At 42.7% G+C, this 21533-nt stretch overlaps 1 protein-coding gene across 8 annotated transcripts in view; it reads left to right on the top strand.

Moving 5' to 3' along the window:
- Positions 1-21533, top strand: part of TSGA10 (testis specific 10) — a 79436-nt gene that overhangs the window by 46545 nt on the left and 11358 nt on the right. For all 8 annotated transcript variants that reach the window (XM_072135752.1, XM_072135751.1, XM_072135748.1 and 5 more), the window contains 9 exons: positions 1840-1990; positions 6666-6835; positions 7720-7866; positions 8084-8257; positions 9343-9420; positions 10528-10679; positions 12553-12668; positions 14833-14987; positions 17910-17956. In XM_072135752.1, coding sequence (XP_071991853.1) covers positions 1840-1990; positions 6666-6835; positions 7720-7866; positions 8084-8257; positions 9343-9420; positions 10528-10679; positions 12553-12668; positions 14833-14987; positions 17910-17956 — 1190 coding nt within the window. The remainder of the gene's footprint in view (positions 1-1839; positions 1991-6665; positions 6836-7719; positions 7867-8083; positions 8258-9342; positions 9421-10527; positions 10680-12552; positions 12669-14832; positions 14988-17909; positions 17957-21533) is intronic.

The following is a 21533-nucleotide window of genomic DNA, read 5'->3' as shown; positions in this document are numbered from 1 at the left end:
GAGTGCACAAGATTCTGGTGTACATTCTGCATGAATCTGGTGCCCTCTGCACTGCCCCAACAGAGTGCACCACTTTTTTTTGGAGTGAGCAACACATTTCTGTCGGACTTTGCATGTTAAGTCTGGCGCACGGTCCGACTGAGCACCGGAACGCCCCCTTCAGTGCTGAAGTTTGTGCACAGTGCAGCCGCAACAAAAAAACGGTCACGTGCGGAACATAAATACCCGTGCTAGCAGTTTGCACTAGAAAGATTGTGCAAAGTTCGACAGGAAACTGGAGCACAGAGCTAAGTAAATGTGCCCCATAGTTTATGTACAAATTGCTGACAAATGTCTCATGTAGGTTAAGATCTTCCAGTTTGATTGAAAAGTACATTATAATTCTTTATAATAATAATTCTTTATTTATATAGCGCCTACAGATTACGCAGCGCTGCACAAAGCATGCCAAATGGTCCCTGTCCCCATGGGGCTTACAATCTAAACAACCTAACAGTATGTTTTTGGAGTGTGGGAGGAAACCGGAGGACCGGGAGGAAACCCATGCAAACACGGAGAGAACATACAAACTCTTTGCAGATGTTGACCTGGGTGGATTTGAACCCAGGACCCCAGCGCTGTGCTACCCCCTCAGCTACTGTGCCGCCTCATGCATTGTTACTATTCCTTTTTGTACATCTTTTTAGATAGTTTAGTACCACATACCTAGTGGTGGTACAATTACTGTATATACTCGTGTATAAGCCGAGTTTTTCAGCACAGAAAATGTGCTGAAAACGTCCCCTCGGCTTATACACGAGTCAATACATAACATGCATACTTAAAAAATATTTTAAAAATAATAAACGTATATACTCACCCTCCGGTGGCCCCGACGTGCAGCGCTGCTCCCCCGATGTCCGCGGCGGTCCTCTTCAGGCTTCCGCACCCGTCTTCTTTCTTCTTCCGGGCGCCGCCATTGTTTCTTCTCCCAGGCGGCGCCTAGTATGACGTCAGCAGCGGCGCGTCATACTAGGCACCGCCTGGGAGAAAAACAATGGCGGCGCCCGGCAGAAGAAAGAAGACGGGCACGGAAGCCTGAAGAGGACCCGCGCGGACATCGGGGGAGCAGCGCTACGCATCGGTGCCACCGGAGGGTGAGTGTATAAGTTTATTTTTTTTTTAATGCTGGGCTGGGCTGGGCTTACTGGGGGCAAGCTATATACTACTGGGGCAGGCTGTATATAACTGGGGGCAACCTGTATACTACTAGGGGCAAGCTGTATACTACTGGGGCAAGCTGTATACTACTGGGGGCAGGCTTTATACTACTGGGGCCAGCTGTATACTACTGGGGGCAGGCTTTATACTACTGGGGCCAGCTGTATACTACTGGGGGCAGCCTGTATACTACTGGGGACAGCCTGTATACTACTGGGGGCAAGCTGTATACTACTGGGGGCAAGCTGTATACTACTGGGGGCAAGCTGTATACTACTGGGGGCAGTGCTGTATACTACTGGGGCAGGCTGTATACTACTGGGGGCAGGCTGGCTATATACTGGGGGGGGTCTGTGACCAATGCATTTCCCACCCTCGGCTTATACTCGAGTCAATAGGTTTTCCCAGTTTTTGATGGTAAATTTAGGGGTCTCGGCTTATACTCGGGTCGGCTTATACTCGAGTATATACGGTATATAAAGAGGGGAAGTTTATGAACAGCAGCTACCACACCAATAATGTTTATTCCATATATGGAGCTACTGTACAGTACAGAACTAGATTAGTGAATGTTTGCCATTATGTATATTTCTACTGTCGTATGAATGGAATATAAAAATACATTTTCTTGTTAATCAGGATTCTAACATTGCCAAAGAACAGTTAGAAAAGGCTACATCTGAACTGGAGGAGAAAAATCAGGATATACGGGCTATAAATCTTCTTTTAGATCAACTTCAACAAGATAACAACAGACTTCGCAAAAAAGTGGAAAAACTCGAAAAAGCTGGTATTGTTATTATCTCTTATTAATTTGTTTGTTGTTTGTTTCTATATAAAATTTTTAATTTAAAAACTAATTTACATTTAATTTAATATTAATGTTTGTCATATTTTTTACAGTATTTTGTTTGTTTTTCAGCAGTAGCAGTTTTTTTCGTTTAGAATTGAAAGTACTAAATAAATTATACCTTGTACATTGGGGAGGATTTATCACATGCTAGCGCATTGTGCTGTCATATAAACTCCGCCCCCTGTACTCACCATATATATCAAGAGGCTCCAGCCTCCTGATAGCAGGCTATAGGTAGCACAGCCCCCTTCCTACCCCTCCACTTGATGCACTTGGTAAATCTCCCCAATTGTATTTTGGATTGTGATGTGTTTGTCAATTTTCTGGGAAAATGGAGGTGAATCTTAAGATAATAACTAAGACCCTAGTGATCAGATTGAACACCTTTTTACTTACGTATATATCCATAGAGACCAGATAGGGTGGATATTATCTCAATGGTACGCTTTCAGTGGAGCGGACACACAAGCACAAATTGTATTCTATTAACCCCTTAATGACTTGTGACATATTACTACGCCACATTACGGCTGCGGGTGTTAGGAGTGGGCTCACGGGCTGAGCCCTCTCCATAGCCAGTGAATGTTTGCTGTATATTACAGCAAACACCCACTGATACCGGCTGTAGACACCCGTGGCCCAGAATACCGCAGTGGCTGGCTTATGGTCACGGTGCCTGGCATTGGGACCCGGGTGTACAGCCTGGCAGGGCTCCAGCAGGTAGTATGTGCAAGAAAAGTGGAGGGAGAGGCTGATGTAATGAATTTCTCCCTGGAGCAACCCCTGAGATGTATATAGGGATCCCCATATGCTGCCACACTGTAGTATGGCAGTATACGGAAGAATCAATCAGACCACCTAGGGATAAAGTACCATAGAGGGTCTGAAAAATTGTTAAAAAATAAATAAACTAAGGTTAAAAATAAATAAATAATAAAACATAAATATTCAAATCACCCCATTTCCTTAGAACTGATATAAATATAAATAAACAATACAAATCATAAATGAAATCTATGCATGACAATAATCATGTTAGGTATAGCCAAAATGTCTGATCTATCAATATATAATAGTGGTTATTCCTGGTGTTTAACCCCATAATGGAAAATAGCACCACATGCCACATTTTTGCCATTTTGCAAAATATAAAAATTTCAATAAAAAGTGATAAAAAGGCTGTACAGTCCTCAAAATGGTAGCATTGAAAATGTTGTCAAAAGTCACAAAAAAGACATCACACACAGCTGAAGTATAAAAAAGTTATTAGCGCCAGAAGATGGCAAAATAAAGAATTTTTTTGTACAGGAGGCTTTAATTTTTGTAAATGTATGAAAATATTATAAAACCTATATAGATTTGGTATCCCCGTGATCGTACTGACCAAAAGAATAAAGTAGACATGTCATTTTGAGTGCACAGTGAAAACCGTGAAATCAAAGCCCACAAAAAATGGTGCAAATTGTTTCACCAATTTCACTGCATTTGGAATATTTTTCCAGCTGCCCAGTACATGGCATGGAATATACAGTCACTATGAAGTGCAATTGGTTATGCAGAAAACAAGCCCTCACACAACTCTTTACAGAAGGCCTTTGATTCTGTGTCGATTATATCTTCCATGTCCTGGAGAGGATGGGCTTTGGCATCTCTTTACTTTCCCTTCTTCGGGGTCTATATAGTGACCCAACAGCGCAGATATGTTCCAGGGATTTGTAGCTTTGAACCTGTCATTTCCAGAACGTATACTTGAGCTGGGGAAACTTAATTTTGACTTTCAATGGGCTGCCCACTCCATCCCATATTTAAGAATAAAAGTAACTTCTTCCTTCAAATCGATTTATAGGGAACATTTTCCTCCCTTGTTTGAAAAGCTAGAAAAAGAGCTTGATTATTGGTCCCACCATCGGTTGTCTTGGATGGGGCAGATTCAGTCAATTAAGATGACACTGTTTCTATTTAGAAACCTTCTGGTACCACTCCCTAAGGGGGTCTTGCAGAATTTTCAAACCAAATTATGAGATTTATATGGGGAACGGGTAAGATACCAACGGAGAACTCTTTTCACTCTGAAACTGGTGGTTGGTTTAGGAGTGCCGAATATTAAACACTATTATAATGTGGCTAGGCTTGCACATTTAACTGAGATTTTTGCAAGACCTCACTACCCTCAATGGGCTCAGATCAAGGCTGTGGCTTGCCATCCGATGCTATTAGAGTCAGTCCTCTGGCTTCCCACATCTCAGAGGCTGAAGATATTGTCACCAGTGTTATTACAAAATCTGCGACTTTGGGATGCGCTTAAGAAGCGCCACCATCTTGTATCCCCTCAAACCCCACTTGTGACCGTTTGCTGCAACCCAAAGTTTCTACTGGGGATGCAGAGAAGGGTAGTTCAGGGGTGGGTCGATGAAGGTTTTTATCGCCTGAGAGATTTTGTTCGACACCTTTTGTTCTCTATTGAACCTCACACGTTACCTCAATCTGAACACATACGATATCCTCAAATTCATCATTTTCTTTCCACCTGGAAGCGCAAAAACAGAGATGTTACCACCTTGTCCCTGTTTGAATACTTATGCTGTAATAGGAATGTTTCAGGCAAAATATTGGGCTTATATAACCATCTACCGACTTCCCCAAATAAATGCCAATATATGTTACATTGGGAGGAGGAGTTGGGTCAACAGATGGAGGTTCAGGAATGGAGAGAAAGAGCCATGCTGTTAAGTCTTTAGCAAATACATCTCTGACTGAAGCCAGTAGCAAGGTACTTATGAAATGGTGTATGGTCTCCTCTAGGTTGATATAGATATTTCTCACTGCAGACCCAGGGTGTTTTAGAAAGGTGCAGTGGTCATGGCACCCTATTGCATATATTATGGGATACAATATGCAGCATGCATTATCATGGGTTTAACTACTGTATAGATAAGAATTTCTAGGCACTGTTGTAGTTAATGCTTAATTCTACTTGGGTATTTTGCAATTTGATCTTGTATTCACTTGGGCATTTATACAGGTGCATATGCTGAAATATATGCAGGGTGTTACAGCACTTTAATGCCTTTGAAGCTAAACCGTTTGTTAGTGATTATAATGTAAATTGTGGCAAAAAACCCTGATATAAATAACATGATGGAAATGAGATTTAAAAGGAATATGTCAGCTCACTGGTCACGCAGTGCGCAGTGCTCATCCCGGAATTGTGTTCCTAAATGTAATTCAAATGCAGTGTGTGAACGCAACAATCAGGAACCTATGTGGCCACTAACCCTAAGCCAACTATACCCAACCCCACTAACCCTAAGCTACTGACCCACTAACATATACAGTGGCCTTCATCATTAAAGGGGTTTGGGTGTGCAAGAACAAGAAAGCAATTGTACTTACCCCCCTCTGGGTAAGCACCCCTACATAACATCCATGTCACGCTGCACCCCACATTCCCCCCTGTACCCCTGCATAACGTCCATGGCACGCTGCACCCCACATTCCCCACTGCACCCCCGCATAACATCCTTGTCACGCTGCACCCAACATTCCCCCCTGCACCCCCGCATTACATATATGTTGCACAGCCCTTCCACTCTCTCCATGCACCCCCACAATAGATACTTGTCACACAGCACCCCCACATTGATATTACCACTCTTGCACTGCCTCTGCATGACTTCCCATCCATACCTCAGCACCACACATGACAGCAAACTCTACCCGGGTCTTCAGTTGCTCCTTCCACACAGGAGTCACATGGGCATGACCTCATCGAAGGTCCTGGACCATATTCACTGCAGTTTTTATTAGTGTGTCCTCTGTGCAAACAACTTTTTTTTTTAATAAATGTTTCCTTCCTCTGGTGATGGTGACTGGAGGGGGCCCCAACAATGTCGGGGCCCACCGGAGGATCCTCCGGTCCTCCGCTGGGCCATTCCGACCCTGCCATACTCATTAAAGATATATATAGAGAGAGAGAGTGAGTCTTCTTTTAGAGAAAGACATTTTTGTATAAAAAGTGGTTCTTTTGAAAATAATAAAGTCACTTACTTCTTCCACACTTCCACGGCTTCCTCTCCCTCCTACTGAAGCTGCCCGGCTCCCAGCTTCTTCTGATGACTCATACAGTGTGAGGATCGTCAAGGATCTCAAAAACAGAGCACAGTGCTGCACACTTATTACCAATAGCATCCGCATCTTAAAAGAAATCTACCACCAGGATCAAGGATTGTAAACAAAGCACACTTACATATTAGTGTGTGCCCACTCCGGCAGGATCTGCTCTGCGTTTAGCTTCTTTTGCCTCGGTTTTTACAAAAAAATAAGCTTTAAAAATTATGCAGGTTCATTTGCATCATTTTTAAAGCCTTAATTTCTCAAAAACAAAGGTATAAGAAGCTAAAACAAGAGTGGATCGTGCCAAAGAGGGCACACGTCAGTATGTAAGTTTGCTTTTTTTATAATCCTTGATCCTGGTGGTAGACTTACTTTAAGGACGTAGATGCTATTGACTCTTGTGCAAAATGCAATACATTAACAACCATAAGGAACAGCTACTGTATGTCGCAATTGTGATGAACTGGTTATCATTAGTCGTTTGCTCTTCTTTCATTAGAAAAGAAGTGTGTTTTAGCAAATGGGAAAGGTAAAGCAACATCTCCTTCTAAACTTGACTCGTTTGTAAAGAGTCTAGAAGAAGAAAGGGATCACTACAAGAGAGAAGCAGAGAACCTGAGGAAGATGCTTCATGGCCGGAGCACTAGTCCAAAGCGTAGCCCTTCCCGAGTAAGTATTGTCATTGTGAAACCTATTCAGTTTTTTTTAAAACATTTACAGCTTTACACCTCAAGTTTTTGGTAGCCTTTTTATTCTGACATAAATGATAACCTCTGCCCTGGGTCCCTCTAGAGGGAATAGCTGCTGTAAGGACCATAACTTAAAGTCATGCAAACTCTTTTAGATACTCCAAAATGATGTGCGTTCGTTAATCACAACAAGTGTTTGCTCCAGTTTTCTGTCTGACTTTGCACTGAAAAGAACACCCAAAATGCTGCCTCATTTCTTACTGTTGTTCGCCACAATTTGGTATGGCAGGGACATAACTACAGTGGTAGCAGCCATAGCAGCTGCTATGGGGCCTGCAATGTCAGGGGGCTCCGTCATCTGACCTGACATTCCTAAGTATGGAGTATATACCCCATTATATAGATACAATTTGTGATGTTATATATGCTGCATATATGCTATATATGTGTGTGTATATGCTGGGTATATGATGTACGTTGTGTATATACTGTATGTGTGTATATATGCTGTATGTCTGTCTGTATATGCCATTGTATGTGTGTATATAAGAGTGTATAAATGTGTGTGTAAGAGTGAAAAACGGTATGCTTTTGTATACAAGTATACAAATATGTGTGTATATATTAGTGTAGTATGTATATGGAAAAGGGGCCCCATTCAGAAGTTTGCTATGGGGCCCTGCCTCTCCTAGTTACTCCCCTACTGTCAGTGCCACAATTCTGTCTGGCCCACAGTTCTGCAGCTTGAACATAGAAGTTTTCTCTTTCAGAGATTTTTTATTAATCTTCCATATAGTATGCAGTGACCTTTTTTAGTACTATAGATATTTGAATTAGGTTTCCTCATTTGTTACAATTTTCCAGTTTGACTCTGAAATTATGAAGACCGTACGGGAACGTGATGAGCTCCAGAACATGCTCACCAAATACGAGCGTCACATGGCAGAAATCCAGGCAAATGTCAAAGTTCTGACATCAGAGCGAGACAAAACAAACATACTTTATGAGAGGGTAAATATTGAGTCTCAATTATATATTTTATATACGGTTACCGAATAAGAATATTATATTTGTTCTTCATCTCTCCAGTGTTTGTCATGGTAGCTAGAACTGAACTAATTTTCCAAAATAATGAGTGACATACAACACTAAATGAGTATAGCCGAATAACCATCGACTATTAATCATAATTTGGAAGCCTTAAATGCAAATACTATATATTTGTTAGGCGCAACAAGAAATAACCCATCTCCGTAGAGAGCTCATGCGAACTCCAAAGACCCCCAAAGCCAGTTTAACAGCCCAAACAATCTTGAAACGTGTGGAGAGTGAACGAGACAGCGCCATTTCAGATTTACGCCGAATGACCACTGAGCGAGACAGCTTGAGAGAACGGCTAAAGGTAAAGCATATGTTTATTAATTATATTTCTTACATTATGTATCAGAATCAGCTCAAAAACTTCAATTTTAGAGCGGCACAATGAATCAACGTAGCGTGCAAGTAGGGTGCAAGCTTCAATAAACAGACTCAGTGGATATATGGAATCTAATTGAAAGCAAAACACAAGGAAGTAGCACTTTGAAGGATAAAGACGTTTATTTACCCATGGTGCAAGGCAGCAACATTTTCGATCCTCTTTTCAAGCAATTACACAGTGTTACAAGGTGGCTATTTATCCACCCACAGGATGTGTCTTCATCAATGACTTCATGAATATTAAAATAATGTGAGGCTATACAAAATAATAAAAGCAAAGTTCATTGTATCTACACAATATAGTGAAAGATATATACAAATGTCAATTGTGTGTGAACATACAACAGTGGATATATTATTGTAATATATGGACACCCACTTTTAATGGGCCAGAATAGGTTTATAAACATGGTAACAGTGCATGTCAGAGAATAATAACGCACAACCAGGAAGTGGACATAATAAAATAATAAAAGGGCCATCAACAACCGGATTGCTCATAATAGGTAAGTAAATTGGAACCTTTGACATTCTGGATCCTAGGTACTTGCCTATGATGAGTGATTCGTTTTTTGATGGCTTTATGGTATTTTATTATGTCCACCTTCTAGTTGTGCAGTAATTATTTTCTGACATGTGCCCCTGTTCTGGCCCATTACAGGGAGTGAGTGTACTGCATTAATATATCTACTGTTGGATGTACACACACAATTCATGTGTGCACATATCTTTCACTATGTTGTGTAGAACTTTGCTTTTATTATTATGTATACCCTCGCACTATTTCAATATTTATAAAGTCATTCATGATGTCACATCCTGTGGGTGGATAAATACCTATTTCGTACCCATCTTGTGTAATTGCTTGAAAGTGGCTCCATAGAGGAGTTGAAACGTTGCTGCCTTGTACCATGGTCGTGTTATTCATAGGAAGATATTATTATCCCCAAGATTTTTCCCCTTTCGAAAAATGTCAAGTTGGTTCAACTTTCTTTTTTATCAATACAGATTTCACAAGAAACAGCTATAGGTGACAGAGCGCATCTGGAACAGAAAATTGAGGAGCTACAATCATCACTTCAAATGGTGAAAATATAAAATGTTGTTTTTGGGTCATATGTGTAGCTATGTCATGGTATTTACAGCTTTTACATGGAAATATATATGGAAAATTAATCTATGCCTCTTAAAGACATTGGGGCAGATTTACTTAACCGGTCCATTCGCGATCCAGCGGCGCGTTCTCTGCACTGGATTTGGGTCCGGCCGGGATTTATTAAGGTAGTTCCTCCGCCGTCCACCAGGTGGCGCTGCTGCGCTGAAAAGCATCGGAACGTGCTGGAGTTCACCGGCTCGGGCTGAGTGAAGGTAAGTACAAGCTCTGCAACAGATTTTTAGTTTTAAATGCGGCGGTTTTTCCGAATCCGTCAGGTTTTCGTTTGGCCACTAACCATGCCAGCACCGATGCGCCACAATCCGATCGCGTGCGCCAAAATCCCGGGGCAATTCAGGGGAATTCGGCGCAAATCGGAAATATTCGGGTAACACGTCGGGAAAAAGCGAATCGGGCCCTTAGTAAAAGACTCCCATTGTGATTCGATTTCTGTCCCTCTGTGCACTAGCAAGTTGACATTTGAGTATATGTAATTCATACCAGTTTATAAGTAACTGTGAAAAAATGAGAAATGTGAGATTTGTAAGGCCATCAGTGCACCTTGAAATGATGTTCGGTTGCCATGTTAACTTAAGCCTAACAAAGTCTATCCTATGTGCAATGAACACACTGGCCCATATTTATTAAAGCCCCTGCACATTCTTTTTAGTGCAAACTGTTTCCAATGTATTCATAAATACTGTACCTGACACGATACAAAATTCTGCACTGAAAGGGGCGTTCCGTTGCACAGTCGAACAATGTACCACACTCATCATTCAGTGTCTGACGCACTTTATTAAAGGTGCACCAAAAAAAGTTGTTGCACTCTTCTGAGCAGTGCAAGGGACGCCAGATTCATGAAGAACGTGCACCACAATTTATGAATCTGATGCACCCTGCACACTACACAGGCCAATTGAACCTATATTATTTATTCAAAAAGTTGAATGCCTTAAAACATAATAACACTCAGAATTCTGAAATTAGGTTCATTTTTCTGATCACAATTGATACCTGATTATTTTTTTCTCATATAGCTAGAAAGTGAACGTATGAACCTGAAGTCTGAACTTTCCCTAATGAAGGACACAGTATCATCTATGGAAAATGAAGCGAAAATACTTAACAGGCGAGCAGCTGAAACCGAAGATGAGTTAAGACAGCAGAAATCTGAATGCGAGTCACTAAGGTATATTTTATCTATAGTTTTTAAGTAAATGATGATATAAAATAACAAAATCACTTTGCAGTTGTATATGTAATGTAAAGTTGAGTACATATGCTTTTCAAACTATATCAAATCTGCTATTTGGTATTTAAATGTAGTACATTAGTGTTTTTCTAACCCCATTTACATTCAACTAAAAGGCAGCTTCATATAATATACATATACATATATGCAAGAGCATTGATGCCAAGGAACATCTACACTCACCAGCCACTTTATTAGGTACACCTGTCCAACTGCTCGTTAACACTTAATTTCTAATCAGCCAATCACATGGCGGCAACTCAGTGCATTTAGGCATGTAGACATGGTCAAGACAATCTCCTGCAGTTCAAACCGGGCATCAGTATGGGGAAGAAAGGTGATTTGAGTGCCTTTGAACGTGGCATGGTTGTTGGTGCCAGAAGGGCTGGTCTGAGTATTTCAGAAACTGCTGATCTACTGGGATTTTCACACTCAACCATCTCTAGGGTTTACAGAGAATGGTCCGAAAATGAAAAAACATCCAGTGAGCGGCAGTTCTGTGGGCGGAAATGCCTTGTTGATGCCAGAGGTCAGAGGAGAATGGGCAGACTGGTTCGAGCTGATAGAAAGGCAACAGTGACTCAAATCGCCACCCGTTACAACCAAGGTAGGCAGAAGAGCATCTCTGAACGCACAGTACATCGAACTTTGAGGCAGATGGGCTACAGCAGCAGAAGACCACACCGGGTGCCACTCCTTTCAGCTAAGAACAGGAAACTGAGGCTACAATTTGCACAAGCTCATCAAAATTGGACAGTAGAAGATTGGAAAAAAGTTGCCTGGTCTGATGAGTCTCGATTTCTGCTGCGACATTCGGATGGTAGGGTCAGAATTTGGCGTCAACAACATGAAAGCATGGATCCATCCTGCCTTGTATCAACGGTTCAGGCTGGTGGTGGTGGTGTCATGGTGTGGGGAATATTTTCTTGACACTCTTTGGGCCCCTTGGTTCCAATTGAGCATCGTTGCAACGCCACAGCCTACCTGAGCATTGTTGCTGACCATCTCCATCCCTTTATGACCACAATGTACGCAACATCTGATGGCTACTTTCAGCAGGATAATGCGCCATGTCATAAAGCTGGAATTATCTCAGACTGGTTTCTTGAACATGACAATGGGGAAGATTTATCAAGCTGTCCGGAAGTCAGAATATTTCTAGTTGCCCATGGCAACCACTTACAGCTCAGCTTTAATTTTACAAGTGCTCATGAATATTTTAAAGTGGAGCTGTGATTGGTTGCCATGGGCAACTAGAAATATTCTGACTTTCAGAAAGCTTGATAAATCTGCCCCAATGAGTTCACTGTACTGAAATGGCCTCCACAGTGACCAGATCTCAATCCAATAGAGCATCCTTGGGATGTGGTGGAACGGGAGATTCGCATCATGGATGTGCAGCCGACAAATCTGCGGCAACTGTGTGATGCCATCATGTCAATATGGACCAAAATCTCTGAGGAATGCTTCCAGCACCTTGTTGAATCTATGCCACGAAGAATTGAGGCAGTTCTGAAGGCAAAAGGGGGTCCAACCCGTTACTAGCATGGTGTACCTAATAAAGTGGCCGGTGAGTGTATGCCACATGATGTTGGAAAGATTAATACCGTACATAAGACAAGTTCACGATGGACCTTCAGAACTCCTTTTATGAAAGTAAAGATGTCATAGTATGGGAAATAGATTTTTATTTTCTGCTGCGGGCCACATTTTTTCTCTTTTATTTATTTTTTTGGTATCTTGTAATTTTATATATAATTTACGATGATCTTCTATGATACTTTGAATAATGCTTGCATTTATATTTTAGATTGATGAATAACAAAACAGAACACTCCTTAGATGAGTCTCAGCGTCGGCTTTCAATGAAGCTAAATGAACTGCAGTTGGCTCAAGAGAAAATTACTAGGCTTGAAAATAAAATAGGTATGTTAAACAGTGAAGGTGATTCAAGGACTTTTTATATCTACGATTACCACCATGATTATATGGATTTTCCATATAGTGGTCATTGGAATTAAACAGTGCAGGTACCAAAAAGGCCCATGGTATATAAAAGATCTTTACAAAACAAATGCCAAAATCACTATGTGTATGTGGTGTAACTGCTGGCAGAAAGTTGTTTGTACCTGTTCTGATCACTTGACTGATAAACAATGAGTTACTACAAAGTGTAGATGTGCGGCCCAGTTCTTTTTTCTCTTTGAGTTGCTACAAAGTGTGTGCAAGTTGAGTGGTGAAGAGTAAATGTCATTTCAAATATTTTTGTTCTAAATCAATAGTTTAGATGAATAGAAGAAACTTTTTATTACATCTTATGAAAGGGGAATGTGTATATATATACAGAGTCAGGGGTAGGGAACCTTTGGCTCGGGAGCCAGATGGGCATCCGGCTTGCAGATAAATCTGTAAGAAATAGCGATTGGAGCTGTGTGCATCTAAGACACACACAGTGCTCATCACTGGACGCAGCCTATGCCTATTACTGCTGCATGCATCCTTTGTGCGAGCCAGGTACCATTACCGCCACTGTCATTACTTAGACAATGCTTGAGTGGTAGGAGTGATGATGAGCTGACTGCAGGGTGAATATTTTTTTGCCGTGACTACCTATCTACAGGGAGCATGTGCTGGGGTTACCTATCTACTGGGAGCATTTGCTGGGGTTACCTATCTACTGGGAGCATGTGCTGGGGTTACCTATCTACTGGGGGGACATGTGCTGTGGCTACCTATCTACCGGGGAGCAGGTGCGTTGGCTACCTATCAACTGAAGCCATGTTCTTGGGTCTACCTACTTGGGGGCATGTGCATATTGTATGGCTCTCACAGAATTAAAATTTAAAATATGTGGCGTTCTTGGCTCTCTCAGCCAAAAAAGGTTCCCGACCTATGCTCTAAGGGCTCATGCACATGACTGCGGCACAAACATTAATGATGGCCCCATAGCCTTTTATTGGGCAAGTTCATTGCTGCGCAGAAGCCTGGTGGGGAGAAGCATGTTGTATGTCTCACTGCACTGTGAACTTGCTGACTGCCCACACTGTAATATGGGCAGGAACGGACCTGCTCTATAACTTTGTGGCTTCTGTATGTCAGGCAGGCTGCAAGCCACGAACATTGTCCTGTTGCTTGAGCCCGCAATGTGCACATGGATGTGTGCACAAGGTCTTACTTATCTCCTCCTACTTTTTCCCCTACTCCCTCCATACACATAGAAAGCGAAATTTGCCTTAAACAATGACATGTCTGTGCAGTGAAGTAATATATTAGGGAGCAGAAGCACATACAAGTATAAAGAGGTATGTTCCTCTGATGAAATATATTACAAAGTTTCTTACATTTAATTAAAGGGGTATTCCGGGAATATGAACGTCTGATACAAAAACCCATGATGCTATGAATAAATGAATGTAACAAAACTCAATGTAATTAGTCACAAAATGGAGCTTTAATAGTTTGATTTTATAATTCACAAAATGTTATGGTCTCTCAAAAGTATGCAGAGTTATTGTCAAGATGGCCACCATCTCAGTAACTCCTCCTCCCTCTTATGCTCCGCTCCCAGTGATGATCTTACGGGTTTTCTTGCTCTGTTACCATAGTAATGATGTGTAACTGCCATCACCAAAACACTGCCCATACTGGATGCACTGCAACCAACCAACTACAGCCAAACTTAGTGGTGATCACATGATCTGCCCCGGCAGGTGCAGGACATGTGATGTGGACATGTGACCAGCGGCCATCTTCTGTCCTTTGTATGCTCTGCAACGGACCGCGCGGAGGAAATTAACGGACTGATTAAAGGGCCAGTAGCATTTTACTTCTTCATTACAGTCTATGTCACCAGCATTTTTCCGCTGAGGGGAGCAAAATTTTAAATAACAACCAATTACATATTAGCTTATATTTTAAGGACCCATTTGTATATGAATTATGCCGATTCCTGGAATGCCCCTTTAAACTATTAATTTACAAAAACCTTTTGAAATTGCAGTTACTCTTTGATGAATGTGTCCTGCTAACATCTGTGACTATTTTAAATGTATTTTACTGTCTTTATCATAACTATATTTCTCATTCCAAGATGAACAGTCAAACCAAAACCTTTTCCAAAGAGAAGAAATTACAATACTGCAGAAAACCATTGCAGAGTTGGACAAAGAGAAGGACAATTTAATCTTTAGTATGGATCAGAAAAGCGAGAAGATTTCCTCTCTTGAGAGCAGCCTTGCAGTTAAAGTAAATACAATAGCTTTTTCCATCTACATGCTTTCTATATGCAAGTCTATCAACTAGATTATTTTGATATAATTATAAAAAGGAAGTATGCCAGCAGTTTTGAATATTGAAAACCGTAGGCAGTGTTAGGTAGCAGCCCTGGTGAGCCGTCAATTGTCTGTTTGTAGTAGCATAGTTGTAAAATTGTAATTATTTCTGTAGCTTTTCTGAGGTCACTGGGATATCCTCTCACTGTTGTGAACATAGTTCTGTACATTAAAGGGGTATTCCCATCTGGGCATTCACAGTTAATTTATTCAATTGCCATAAATAAACATTTCTTCAATTGGATGTTATTTAAAAAATGTTTCTGTGCGAAGATAATTTATCATAAAAGTTGCCATGTTGTCCCACAGAAACGAGATGGCTTCCTCAGATACGACCACCAACTTACATTTTGGCAGCGGTGGCCTGACATGCGCTATTGAGTCCTGCCTGAACTCTTGGATGCAGCGTTCATTATCACAGGACGTCTGTGGGACATGCAGTAACCCCCAGACATTTCATATATATAAAAAAATCTTTTGCTTCTTTGTGCAACCACTCCAGCAGAGGTGGTTGTATCGAAGGACACAATCTTGTTTCTAAGGGACCATATGACTACATTTCTGAGAAATTATTTTTACACAGGTAAAACAAATTTAATAACATCCAATTGAAGAAATGTTTATATATGACAGATTAATGAAACTGAATGTGAATGCCCAGACCAGAATACCCCTTTGAGCTGCTCCACAACTCCTTCCTTCCACTCTGTTTAAAAGTGGAAGAAGGCTTCTGGCTGGATACTACTATTCTTGAGGAAAGTTTTTAGCAGCACAATTGCAAAAACAAAGGAGGGTAAAAGCTACCAGGGCCAGGCAAATAGGTACTCCAAAATATGTGCAAGGAAAAAAGCAGCACTGCAACAAAAGTAGATGTAAGGTGAAAAGGTGGTGTCTTTATTCCATAGTGATAAGTGGTGACATTTTGGCTCAGTATGAGCCTTTCTCTCTTATTCCTGATCTATAAAGTTTGTTCTTACATTAAAAAATATGTGTGAATGTGGTAAAACAAAAACAATCAGTACTTACCTGCATATACCATACTACTAGCATCATGGCTGAGCAATGGGAAAGAACACAAATGTAGTTTTCTACAAAACATAGTTAAAGGGGTTTTCCCATCAAAGACAATTCTCAAATTTCAATCCCCTAGTGATGTTAACACAATAAAGATTACAGGCGGTCCCCTACTTAAGGACACCCGACTTACAGACAACCCATAGTTACAGACGGACCCCTCTGCCCACTGTGACCTCTGGTGAAGCTCTCTGGATGTTACTATAGTCCCAGACTGCAATGATCAGCTGTAAGATGCCTGTAATGAAGCTTTATTGATAATTCTTGGTCCAATTACACCAAAAATTTTGAAACTCCAATTGTCACTGGGGCAAAAGAAAAAAAATTGTCTAGAACTTCCATTATAAAATATACAGTTTCGACTTACATACAAATTCAACTTAAGAACAAACCTCCAGACCCTATCTTGTATGTAACCCGGGGACTGCCTGTATTTGTAACCCTTTACTTCACAATTTTACTCAGTTTTATTGCTGTTTTAGCTCCTATCACTCCCTAGGCTGGTCAGTGCAAAATTCCAGAGTGTGGGCAGGGACTCTCTAAGCAGACACATTATGATCCATCTACTAATATGTGCTGAAAATGTGGTTAGATTAACAGGGTTCAATGTTTATATATCAAAACCGACTATGCCCTCATATAAGGTGTATCAATACAGCTCTCAATAATACAGAATCAGCAATACCAAGAACAAAGAGCTAGAAAAGTTTTTTGAAAAATTGTACAAATATTTTATTAGTGTTCCAAATAATACACATAAACATATACAGCTCCCAAAAAGGGAGTTTAAGAATTTACAAAATATCAGGGGAACAAGGTGTCCCACATGGAAATGGGACCACACAGAGTACCAAAACGCCCCCCCCTCCTTCCCACGCCCCAAAAAGATAAAATAAAGATGGTAATGGTAACTAAGCCCAGCGATAGGGCCACAGAAATAGAGGAGGGTAAAACAACACTACAAATTCAGCCTCCTGACAAAGCATCTGCGAAATGCGCGTTGGGGTGTACCGGCTCGGTCTTCCCTATGACTGCCCCCTGCCTGCCTTTACTATGCCTACGGGTAAGTGCAACATACAAAGCTAAAAACTGTGCATACCGGAAGGTACCTTCAGTTTATTGAATTGGTTGAATTTGTAGTGTTGAAATCGGGGGGCGTGGCCGAACGAAAACCCGACGGATTCGGAGAAACCGCCGTATTTTTTTTAAAAAAAGTGTCGCGGGACACGCACTTACCTTCACCAAGTATAGGCTCATGCACTCCGGCGGGTCTCGGCGGACTTCAGCGCAGCAGCGGCACCTGGTGGACGTCGGAGGAACTGCCTTAGTGAATCGCTGGAAGACCCGAATCCACCGCAGAGAACGCGCCGCTGAATCGCGAATGGGCCGGGTAAGTTAATCTGCCCCATTGTCTTTGTATCAGTGTGAGCTCCGTCCTGGACTGCATGGGGCAGGTCTAGAGTGCAGGGAGCAGAGAGAGAAATCTATATTTTTATAGATTCTATATCTATATTTTTGTTTATAACACTGAATTAGAGAATGTGTTATTTTGTTAACCTGAGTACATTTAAGAAACGTGTCTTTGTCAGAGTACCCTTTTAAAATCAAAGTTAATAGTTAAAGGGTTGATGCTCTCCATCCTTTTCATAAAGCAGTGCCTCATCCAAATGTTGTCTATAGACTATTACAAATGATTGATTACTGGCAATGGATTACTGAGAATTTGCAAGTTTATTAAACACATAATTTCTCTGATCTTTAGGAAAATTCCTTACAACGTATGCTCAGGGAGATGGAAGAAACTGCTCGGTAAGATGAAATGCAATATATATGCTGGATTTTGTTCTCCCCTTCCATTTTAAACTCACAACAGTGCCAGATGTGTGTGTAGCAAGCTCTAGCTGCAATGCAATATTGGGCAGCTAGGGCAATCGCTAAATAAGTGTTGTATGTCTATGTGTATTCTGGTATGCCTCTAGTGAGGCATCAATCGGTAGGGTCGATGCAGAAACGCGACAGGCAGGGACATAATTGAGACAGACCTACTATGTACAACCACTGATAATAGGTGTTATAGCGGGAACCTAACCTGTGCTCCTGTGATTGCACCTACTTGTTTCTTGGTGCATTTTATCGGACTTCGGTTGGCACATATGTGTTTGGATTGCCACCTGAAGGTGTACCTTGAAAAGCCTGAATGAATACTTACGGCTATTTCTAGCACACTTTTAATGATATTTAGAATAAAGATATTAAATACTTTTAAACGTTCTAATCAGGCAGATAATTCTTGTAAACTCACACTCTCCAAGGAATAAACATGAACTGTGATACCTCCCACTCCGGAATCCAATCTTGATTTTAGGTAGCAGACATAATGACCTGAAGGGCTGTGGTTGCTGCACATAAATACGTGCTACTTGAGTCTGCTGGATAACACAGCACTTCACAATAAACAAATTGGGGCACATTTACTAAAAACAGTGTAAACTGCATTATGTGAAGTTTGCCTGTGCAGGGTGTATCAGATTCGTGAATGGTGAATGGTGGTGTCCGTTCTTCATGAATCTGGCACTCCCTGCACTGCCCTGACAGAGTGCACCTTTTTTTGGTGCACCTTTAACATGGGTCATGCGACACACTTCTGTCAGACTTTGCATCATAAATCTGGCGCACGGTCCACGTGAAGACACAAAAGGGTGTGCAAAACATATGTGGTGCAGATACTTTTTAAATACCGTACACCTGCAAGCAGTTTGCACATAAAAGAACGTGAAAAGACCAACTGAAAATTGGTGTAATGTCCCATTTAACTTTTTTGGTCAATATTATATTAGATATAAAAAATGCTGACAGAAATAGATTTTTAGTTATTGGGCTCAAAGTATCAAAAATATATTCATTAGTGTCTTCAATTGTTGATTTAGACAGTGAAGCAAACTCCTTTAGTTGAATCTAAGAAAACACTTTTTTGTGAACTATGAAATGATGATAATTACACTCACATTAATGTCCTTAAGCAGAATGTTTTTGAGTTTCTGTGTTTCACTTTGCAAATACCAAAAGCCATAATTTATTTTATTTACATTTACAGAGCCATATGAGGGCATGTTTGATGCAGGAAAAAGTGTATATCCTACTGACATCAATTAATATTCTGTGCAATGTACAATGTACCATATTCTTATGGCCTTTGCGATTTTAAAGTGTAATTTTTTTCTTTTTACTTATTTACTAGCCCCACCTAGGGAGCTTGACATATGACTTTTTAAGTCACTTGTACTATATACCATATATTTAGGACTATAAAACGCACCTTACTATATAAAAAAAAAACATCAAATCACTTGGTAAAGCTCTGCTATATCCAGGGATGTGGAGTCAGTAAGCCAAACTTCCAACTCCAACTGCTTAATTTCCAAAATGGTCTGCAGCAGAGGAGCCTCAGTACTGAGCATGTAAATAAAGTGTAGGCATGTTCATTTCAACTAGAAGAAGATGAACAACTCACGTCGACAGGCCACATGCAGCCCGCACCCTGCTGACAATCAAAGTCCAATGCATGCTTCCATAACTAATAGAAGCTTTCATTGCTGAAGGCAGGGTAGCAGAGGGTGCAGCTGTGAAGTCCTTACTGCTCCCAGGTCCTCTCCTTGTCACAGTCTCAGGGGAATAGTCTTGTGGACTCCCTGGACCACCGTGGGAGATAACAATACTAGCCGCAACCCGGGAGCGGAGTCTAAGTGAACTCCTGGTCTTCGCCAAAGCCCGCCACAAAGCGGGATGGTCTTATTGCGGCGGGTAGTCATCAGGTCGCTCCGCGGGTACGACTAGGCCCGCGGCAGCAGCCAAGGTAGGGACACGGGGATTACGGGAAGGCAGGACCTCGGATGGCAGGCAGGACCTCGGATGACAGGCTGGACCTCGGATGGCTGGCAGGACCTCAGAAGGCTACTGGATTACCAGGATCGCCACAGGATACCAGGACTGCCACAGGACACCAGGACCGCCACCGGACACCAGGACCGCCACGGAACACCATGGAACACGGGAACACCACGGAACACGCGAACACCACGGAACACGGGAATCACTGAACACACGGAGGCGTATAGAAACACTCAGGAACACAGAGGGCTTTCTCTGCAATAACAGGACATGAAGATCCGGCAGGCGATGCTGGGAGTCGCCAGGCTATATAGCCAAGCCGGGAATACCAGAACCAATAAGGAGGACGCTGGCCCTTTAAGGCTGGGAGAAGTCCGTGTGCCCCCCCCCCCCTAGTGGCGGGAGCGTGCAACTGCAGGAAAGAAGCATGTGGCCTACCCACTGGGAGCCGGAGTACAGACCAGAGCCAGGAGAGGTAAGTGAGGGCAGGGGGAGCGGGGACCGCGGCAGCAGGCATGGGTACACCCGCGATCTGTACCGAAGATCGCGGGTGTAACCGTGACAGTACCCCCACCCCCCTTAGGGCCCCTCTTCTCTTCTTCAGCCCGCTGTTCTTCTTTCTTCGCCTCCTCCAATTCTTCTTGGTGACGAGACACCTTAGGATAGCAGGCACCGGGAAGACTTGGGAAGCCACAGGCTGGGTCGGCTCTAGGCACACCGGAGTGGCCTCAGGGGATGCCGGTAGAGACTCTGGAGCGGCCTCATCGGAGGCTGGTGGAGACTCTGGAGCAGCCTCATCAGAGGCCGATGGAGACTCTGGAGCGGCCTCAGGGGAGGCCGGTGGAGACTCTGGAGCGGCCTCAGGGGAGGCCGGTGGAGACTCTGGAGTGGCCTTGGGGAGGGGGGGGCGGTGGAGACTCTGGAGCAGCCTCATGGGAGGCCGGTAGAGACGCTGGAGCGGTCTCAGGGGAGGCCGGTGGAGATTCTGGAGCGGCCTCAGGGGAGGCCGGTGGAGACTCTGGAGCGGCCTCAGGGGAGGCCAGTGGAGACTCTGGAGCAGCCTCAGGGGAGGCCGGTGCAGCCGTGGGAAGCTGCGGAGTCACCGGAGCAGCACTGACAAGCTGCGGAGGCTGAGGAGACTTCTGGAGAGCCGCCGGAGCAGCACTAGCAAGCTGCGGAGGCTGAGGCAACTTCTGGAGACCTGCCAGAGCAGCACTGGCAAGCTGCAGAGGCTGCGGAGTCTCTGAAGCAGCTCTGGGAAGCTGTGGAGTCTCTGGAGCAGCACTGGCAAGCTGCGGAGGCTGTGGAGTCTCTGGAGCAGCTCTGGGATGCTGCAGAGTCTCTAAAGCAGCAATGGCAAGCTGCGGAGGCTGTGGAGTCTCTGAAGCAGCTCTGGGAAGCTGCATAGTCTCTAAAGCAGCACTGGCAAGCTGCGGAGGCTGCAGAGTCTCTGGATCAGCACTGGCAAGCTACAGAGGCTGAGGAGTCACTGGAGCAG

This window comes from Engystomops pustulosus, chromosome 2 (genome assembly GCF_040894005.1).
Source record: "Engystomops pustulosus chromosome 2, aEngPut4.maternal, whole genome shotgun sequence".
Taxonomy (NCBI): domain Eukaryota; kingdom Metazoa; phylum Chordata; class Amphibia; order Anura; family Leptodactylidae; genus Engystomops; species Engystomops pustulosus.
The sequence above is the reverse complement of the archived record's forward strand: the minus strand, read 5'-3'. Positions and strand labels throughout refer to the sequence as shown.